At 38.5% G+C, this 8,849-nt stretch overlaps 1 protein-coding gene across 2 annotated transcripts in view; it reads right to left on the bottom strand.

Annotated features, from left to right (window-relative positions):
• Nucleotides 1-279: 279 nt before the first annotated feature.
• Nucleotides 280-8,849, bottom strand: part of LOC102522651 (torsin-1A-interacting protein 2) — a 31,487-nt gene continuing 22,917 nt past the window's right edge. For both annotated transcript variants that reach the window (XM_032463626.1, XM_014557842.2), the window contains 3 exons: nt 8,172-8,684; nt 6,207-6,308; nt 280-5,564 (listed from right to left, as the gene is read on the bottom strand). In XM_032463626.1, coding sequence (XP_032319517.1) covers nt 4,804-5,564; nt 6,207-6,308; nt 8,172-8,684 — 1,376 coding nt within the window. In that variant the 3' untranslated portion in view covers nt 280-4,803. The remainder of the gene's footprint in view (nt 5,565-6,206; nt 6,309-8,171; nt 8,685-8,849) is intronic.

Here is an 8,849-nt window from a genome sequence, read left to right as displayed (position 1 = left end):
GGGGTGAGGAGCAATTCCCAGGGCTCTTACAAGACTCTCTCCCTCCTGAAGACAGCCTCGTTAAGTAGAGATAGTTCTAAGAATGCTAAAGGAGACGTGCAGTAGATTCCAGGCACAGCCTCCGTGCTGTACATTTCACTGATGGCTGAGTGCCACCGGGACACGCACAGGACTCTTTCGGCTCTTGAACTTATTGCCCATTTCCCATCATTAATGACCCATGCTCATTTCTATAAACTTGCTCCTTTGGGAACTATAATCAAGAATCAGTCAACTGAGAAAAATTAAAATGATTTATTTTTGGTAAAACCAGACAACAAATTTGAATAAGGCACATCCTTCAACCTCTATAAGAAACAAATGCAAATGCAATCATGGTTACATAAGGAAGAAGGGGAATGCCAAGAATTTTGACATTAATATTGGCAAAGCCCTTTTTTTGTTGTTAAGTAGGAAAAAAAAATCAAAATGCAGTTGTTTGAAAGTCAATGCTTCTTTCACGAAAGGGATGGCAAACAGATTTACACGTCTTGTAATCTGGTCAACTCAGAGCGGTGGCCTAGAGCTCTGGGATGAGGACGCTGAGCCGAGCTGGACACCGGGGAAGGCAGGCTGCCACCGCTGTGGGCCGGCAGTAGCAGGCATCACTCCTTGCCAGCTCTACCCTCCCTACGCAGCCCGCTGCTTCCCAAGTCCAAAATGTTCTTTGTAGTTCAGGGAATTGCTCTTAGCCAAGGGCAGATTTAGTTTATGAACCTCAGTGAGGAAAAGTGGGAGATCACTTCCCAGTATAGGAACCAGTCTCTGGATTTTTAAAGACATCAAAACAAGCTGAAATAAACACAGCACGTAACACGGGAAGGAAATGCATTGAAGATTAAACTGTTTACATCTTTACAGATTACTCACAGATTAGGGGATACTGGTTATGTTCTCAGACCGTCTGGATAAGGCTAGTGCTCTTAACCAGTATGTATATACATTTTTAAAAACGGGGGAGCAGCACTGGCATAGATGGGGGGTGACGGGGCAGCATATTAGCTGCAGATGAGTTTCAACAGCCCAGTCTCAGTCTGAATGAGGCAAATTTAGGCCCCTATCATCAGCTACTTCACAACCTAACACCTAAAACTTCACATAATAGAAATAAGGCATATTTTAAAGTCATCTGGGAAACCTGTTTTACATGGATATCTTAACTCTATTCAGTTCTCTCTAGAATTGGTAACATCTTCTTTACAAATATATTATTATTCAAAACAAGTACATGACTTGTTTCCTACATGACTCATAAGCCTAAAGTATTTTATAATCTTACAGACACCCTTAGAAATATTTTAAAATAATCATTTCATCATTTTTCAACATTCCTATTAAACAAGTGATACACAGTGTTCAAGGTATCTTAATTTTGAAAAAAAAAATGAAAACAAAAAGCAAAACCACTATGACTTTTCAACAAATTTTAAAATGAAATATGTTAAAACGAAGATTAATATTTAACTACATAGTCGACTTGAAAAAGATTAAAAACTGCTTTTATAAAATGATATATTGAGGGCTTTACAAAGAGGTATTGGTTTATTTTTATAATTGTTACGTTTTATTTTCAGATGACAAAAGATAAAAGGTGTCATGTTTCTATTTGAAAGTACTTCTCTACAAATACCCTGTGTATGGAGACAAGCTTTACTCCCATTAAATGATAACCTTAATCAGATGTAATTATATTTTCTATTTAACATTAGTTTTTGAAGTACTAGACACCTGAATATGCATAAAAACTGTGGTCAGAGGTATGCAAGTATAGTCCTGGTGAAGATCATCTTGCTGAATTTGTTGTATTTTAACAATGCTCATTATATTTCCTGTCTTTACCAGATAAAAGTATAAATCAAACAATTAAAAACTGCAAAAGGGTCAAAACCACCTCAGGGGCTAATAACACTGTTCACCTGGGACATTAGCCAGAGGACGGTGGGTAGTAACAGGCCTGCTGAGCCTTACGCACCACGTTGACTGCGGCAGCTTCCAAGTAAAATACATTTAAATTACTTTATTGATTTAAAAAAGAGAAACAGAAATAACAGCATTGCTACATTTAGTTATACGAATCCCCTGGAACTTCTCTGCCAACTTTTGGGAACTAATTGGGGAACCTAAAGTTCACCCCACAGGGGGAAAAACTCAAGTCCAGAGGCAGTTTATAATCCTACCAGTTGCTTCTAGAACTCTGGTATCATTCAAGAAGTGATTTATATTAATATGTAATGTAACAGGAGTTGTTCTGTGATAATAATTAAACAGCAGTGTTTGGGTAGCATGTATGGTATCGTATGCCCACAAGCCACTGTTCTAAGTCAGACAAGCTAACTATCTATTACAGTAATGAAAGATGAACTACTAGATACACAAAAGAAAATCTGGAAACTTGGCAAACGTAAAAAATAGATGCAACTGAATAGAAGCCAACCTAAGAGTACATTAGATAATAGATTTTATTCATACATTTAAAAATATAATTTTTTGCTTTCTCATGAGAAATCACAGAGCTAATATATTGCTTTTTAAAAGGGTTTCTGAGATAGTGGACAGAAAACTGACAACAGTTTCAGCTGATTGCACTTATACATGGAAGGAAAGTATTTTTAACAAAGACCAAATAGTAAAAAAAAAAAAAAAAAATTGTGACTTTTGGAAATTATACTGAAAGGAAATGATGAAAAATCAACTCAACTGAATGAAGAAACAATCTTTGTCTCAACTGTGATCTGCGTCACTGACAGCTTAGATGTGCACACTTCACACTGGTTTTTTAAGGAGCTGAGGTAGCACAGGTCAGCAGGCCGACAGAACACTTCTACAAGGCACTGCTGGTTTTGTGTGATGTAACGCTGGCATCGGAGATCTGGAAATACCGGATTGACACTGACATTATATTCACTGTGCTTTAACTTCTTATTCAGGAAGGTCTCCTCAAATCTAGCGGGAGAGTCCTTCGCAAAATCCCAAACGAAAACAGTTCCTTTACGTATGGCCCTCCACTGGATGTCAGGCCTTGGTTAGAACAGATTTGTTTTTCCTGTGACAGTCATTTTCAAATAGATTCTTCCCCCAATTCTTTATGATCTCTGTTTAGGTATCAAAGAGCCGTATATCTTTTTACTGTTTCTGAAAAAAAAATCCTTCCATAATTTAATCATGTGACTTCATTTTAAATATATATATATATATATATATATATATATATATATATATATATATATATACTCTCACAGCAGTAGAGAGGCCAAAACTTAGCTAAAAGATTCCAGGTTCACGGTGATAGGTCCTGGGTATGCCATGTAATGGAACAGATCATTCATGAGGTCAAGATCATTTTACTAAAGTTCTGGTTTTGGGGTTGAAATGCAAATCAATAAGTACTATCTCCATAAACACTGTTCTCAAGCTTTCTTACAATTACAAACATGGTCCAACAATAAAATATTAAAACCTCTTAGAATCTACCTACCATTTCTGTTTCCTCTAAGTATAACATCTCTTACATTTTCCTAACTGTTAACCTAATGGTACTTCTAACTAGCAGGGCAAGAAATTAGCTGCATTATATAATGTTCCATCACTGTCTAACAAGTAAACAGTGTGGTAAAGTTATGCTAATGTGCCCATATAAAAATCTACTATTCAGCTGGTTATTAAAATCTGTTCTGCTTAAACGGCGTTCAACCTCTCATCCTATACAGTTTATTCAGAGGAGACAAAAATGATGAACAGAAATTTTTAAAAGCATCAGAAATATGCTAGTAAATACTAATGTATACATTCTGCTATTCATCTGTGGGTCTTTATCCTTCATAAATAGCCAAGTCTATATGATAAACCTGTGTTTCATCCCCTTTCTACTCATGAGTTTTACTACATTCATTTTTTCCTACCCATTTCCTATCTTTTAAGATTTTTTTCCCACTAATCAATGGTTTTCAAATCGTATGGAGAATCCCAATATATAAAATGGTCAAAAGCAGAACTGCTGATACAAAGGGGAGGGGTACCAATAGACAGCTTAAAAAAATCACTGCTCTGAATCATTCAAGAAAGTTGAAACAAAGATACAGGCACCTGGAATATCTTCATTTGCAGCCATTATAAACAATTGCCCCATTGTTTCCAATTTTTAAAAACATCTCTTGAGTACAGCTGCTTTTATCTCAGAGCTAATTAACGGAGTAAAAACACAGCATATCTTACGTATAGTACTTAGGTAAGTAAGAATTTGAATTCTTATTTCCTGTTTCATACTACTCAAAAGTGCCAATAAGCATAAGCTGTAATCCCCCAACCAGATTATTAAGACAAATTTAAAAAATATTTAACATGATACAATTTTTTAAAAATTTTCATTGTTTCATAAACTGTAATTGCTTTAATCCGGGTCCAAATACTATCTAAAAGGCTCTTTAGAGTCTCAAGAAAACAAAAATCAATCTGTAATTACTCTGAGATTACCTTCCCACGCAATGATTATGCTGCTATATTTGTGGATTAAAAAAATACCTGTTATATATACCTGATTTGCCTGAAAGGCAAGGAAAGAAAAAGTCAGGTCAACTTTTAGCTTTGTCAAGCTTAGATAAGAAAAATTTTAAAAAAAGTAAAAAATGAATTTTTTTCTAAAATAAGCTCATTTGTACTTTCCAGGCTATTTCCTCACATTCATCAAGCTCCTTCCATATGAACAGAAGGCTTTTAAACTGACTTTTTAATATACCCATGCCTTCCATAACCAACTCCGTGCTTGGCTTATAGAGAGCAGCCCTGTTCTTCTATGTTCCTCACGGGCTGGACGGGCAGCACCAGGTGGGAAATGCGGCTCCACAGCCCGCTCAGTTTGTCTGAATCCATGTGGTTGAAAGAGCTGGGAGTGCTGGAGTTGGTAAACCTCGCCCAGAGTAAATCTCGCACTTTCTCTTCAGTTTCCCGTGGGCCGACACTTGCGTCTAAGGTCTCCTCCTCCAGTAGGACCGTTAGGACCAGGGCCACATCTTTAAAGGCAGCATTCTCATGGTCACAATACTTGTAGAAGATCAAGGTGGAGCCTGCAGGGAGGGATTCAAAGCGATGTACCACAGCAGCCTTCTGGCCCTTCTCAAACCCGGAGCTCAGCTCCATGTCAACTGAATGCTTGACCTTGTCACTGTCCTGCAAGGTTCTCCCAGCCCCATCAATCTGAATGGCAGAGACTTTCTGGGAGGACGTGTAGGCATCTGCCACGTGGTGGCTCAGGCACCTCAGGGTCTCTCTTCCCTCTCGAGCTGCTGTAAATATGATGGTGGCTGGCTCAGTGGGGTTTGAAGAATTGAGGTGCTTCTGGAGAAACTTAAGTCCTCTCTGCCACAAAAAGGAACTCTGGCCTGGAAATTTATCCTTCAATTGGCTGAAATGAACCAAGAAGGCCTCCAAAGCTGGATTTTTGGGCACTTGCTGGGCTGGAGAGGAATAGTAGCTATTAACAGAACTTAGCAAAACAAGAGTCAGAACCATGAAGCCAAGAAAGATGGAGCCTGTCAGAGAATGAGAAAACAAAAGACGAAATTAGAGAGAACGTAAGTCAGAAATAAAGCCTGCGGTAAATTGAAAAGAGGCAGACACACTGATTTTACTGGCTGTGGTGACTTTCTTTTGCCTAAACCCTTTAAACTTCCAGCCACTGAAGTCTACCAGAAACACCTTTTCTTAAATTTCTTAAATTATTTGAAGAGACAACATCTCTGTTAAAAGGTAAAAGCTAAGTTTATGTATTTGTTGCTATAACTAATGATGTGATTTTGAAACAAGAGGTCTGTTCTACCTTCTCAAAGGATTCACTGCCTGGAGAAGGCCATTTTTTCCTAAAAGGTCAAAATGTAAAAATGCCACTTGAGAAATTAATGCTCTCTCATTGAAACAGTAGTTTTAGTTTCTTGTTGATGAAAAGCCCTAACTCCTGTGGGAATTCCCATTTTGTTGAGGATGGCAAAATATTGGCCAACACCCCTAAAGGAAAAATCCCTAAACCTCCATTGCTGTATTCTAATATGACAAACTTTTTTTTAAAAACCATTAAGACAATGTTAAAGATATTTAAATCTGCTAGTTTGCTAGGTATTTCTCTGAGGATTTCTGAATGTGAATCAACGCTGCAGTAAGACCAGTTTTGTTCTCACCATAGCTCAAAAAATCCTTTTTATTCATCTTTCTCCCGGTATCCTGTGCATTCTCTTTGTTTTCTTCCAATTTCTGTATCTCTTGTTGATGCCTCTCAGCCTCTGGGGGAAAAAAAAGGAACATTATTTTTAGACAGTACACCAATGAGAGTCTGTATACCTTTATACCTCTTGCCAAAGAATTATTTGACTGAGAGTTTTCCATACTTTATAAAATTTTTTTTTATAAAAAGTGAACTTTTTCCCTGTCTTTTCCTTAAGGCTCACTATTACCTTTATTCTACTTAGAATAAAAAAATAAAGTGCTGTAAAATTCACTTAAGGATGCTTTTGCTCCATCCACAATTCTTCACTGGCCCTGAGATCAGGGACAAAGAAACAGATAGCTTAATATTGCAGGCAAACCTATCTAAAATGTGATTCAACAAAATGTACAGAATTAAGAAGGGATTTAAGAAATGTCTGTATGCCAGACTCAACAACACAGAGCAATGACACTCCGATTTCAGTGTTCAAGTCTCACGTGGCTCCTCAATGACAGAGGCACTGCACTCAGAGGCAGGAGAGATCACTGTGCAGTGGTAGTAGCTTACTTTGCAGAACAGCTTACGAAAACAAGTTTGGAACTCTTCGTGAGTGAGGTATTCAAAGCAAAGAGTATAAGGTTAAGAAAATTTATGAACTATATAAAAATGTACGTGTAGGATGTGACACCAATCTTAAAATGTGTGGGTGAAAAGGAGGGCAGCATTTTGTAGACTCTAAGCCAAGTCACTCTAGAGTCTCAACGTGTGGTTGACCCCTGCCAGGTACCTCATGAAATAGTGAAAGCTGAGCACTGCCCATATATCCTCCGAGGAGAAATAACTCAAATAGCACACTCCATCAACATACAAAAAGTAGAGTCATCTTCACCTATAAAGGACAGTTCACCCAGTCATATCACACAAAAAATGGCATTTTAAAATGTTACAGAATTCAAGGGCGGAAGGAATCTTTAATGATCACCTAGTCTAGCTCCCTTCCTTACCTATTGTAACAAAAGGTCCAGGGATGTTAAGGGCTTTGCCCGAGTTCACATAAAGAGATGTGGCCGAGTTGAGATCAGAACAAGGTTTCTCGTTTCCTAGATTAGCTCATTCCATTATAATAAGTTGCTTCTCACACATAAATTGCATTTTAAAAATAGTATTTTCTTCCTCTACTCAGTGAACTTGCACACTGAAATTCTGATGGCAGATGGTGGTCCATACAAATCACATGCATTCATTCATTCATTTAACAAATATTCATAAAGTTGCTTCTCTGTGCCAGGTACCACAGAAACACAATAAATGAGAGACAGCCCTTGCCTTTCCCTGGAGTTACAGAAAGACTTAGCATCCTGCAGCCATTATCTTCATGAGGGGAGATACGATGCTTGTTCTCCTTAATATACAAGCAGGGAAAATCCGGTACAGAGAAATTAACTGACTTGCTCAGTTCAGTTCAAAACTGAAATATGACTGATTGAAGGTACTATACTCACTGGTGGTGGTTTTAAAATATACCTAGCTCTTGATTTAAGTAGCATTCGGTTACCCACCAAATGAAAAGATGTTAAAAACTGAAAGTGAAAATACACTCATAAGAAATAAAGAAGAAGCTAGAGGTGATTTTTTTTAAAAGTTAAGCCTTTAAAAAAATTATACTGCATTAATACAAACAGCAAATAAATAAAAAGTGTTTTAAAATGCAGTTTATGTGTGGGAAGCAACTTAATGTAGTGGAATGAGCCAGTTCAGGAGATGAGAAACCTCACTGTAATCTCAATGCAGTCCTCTCTTTATGTGACCTTGGGCAAGGAGCAAAGGCCTTAACCCTCTGAAGGAAAGAGAAGTTCTCTGAAGAGAAGCGGCCTGGCCTATGCTGTGTTCCCAGTGACAGAGCATACAAAACAGGGTAGAAGTCCAGGGCTTCTCTCACCTGGCGCCAGCAGTCTCCTCCTCAGTGCGTCCTGGCCCTCCAGCCCCGCAGTGGAACCACCAGGGCTCTGGGCGTCCTCAGGGTCTGCGGTAGGCGGCTCCCGTGAGGCTCCGGGTCTGTCGGTCACGTCCTCGGGGAGGGCTGCAGAGCTGCTCACCGAGTGTGGACCTGCTCTTCCCATCTTGTCACTTGGAGAACAGCTGGATTCTGGATCCAGGGGCTCTTCTTCACTTTCTGAAGGGAGTGGATTCCCTGGTTCTCCATCCTGAAAACTCTGGTTGTTCTCACCTTCCACATCCTCTGGATCTTTCCCATAATTTGTTTCATCTGGACTTGCTGACTGATTGCCTACTTCTGGACTTTCTGGACCAATTGATTCTATCTCTTGGTGATCTTTGTTAAGACCAGAGGCAGGATTTGGGGTCTGAGCTTCTTCAGTGGTACTTGCTGTGACCGTGGTCTCCTGTGCCTGAGGGCTTAATGATGGGTCATTTTCCAAATTCTTTTGAGAATCTATTGAGATAAAAATGTATAATTTTTATTGGAAAAAAACTTCCCTCAATTTTTGTACTTTAACAAGCTCCCTGGTTAATAAAAAGTAGTATTTATATTGATTTTTATGGCTTACAAGGTACTCTTCCCAAACAGTATTTCTTCTGACTTCCACTAAAGGCGATT

The sequence above is a fragment of the Camelus ferus genome, chromosome 21, assembly GCF_009834535.1.
Source record: "Camelus ferus isolate YT-003-E chromosome 21, BCGSAC_Cfer_1.0, whole genome shotgun sequence".
Taxonomy (NCBI): domain Eukaryota; kingdom Metazoa; phylum Chordata; class Mammalia; order Artiodactyla; family Camelidae; genus Camelus; species Camelus ferus.
The sequence above is the reverse complement of the archived record's forward strand: the minus strand, read 5'-3'. Positions and strand labels throughout refer to the sequence as shown.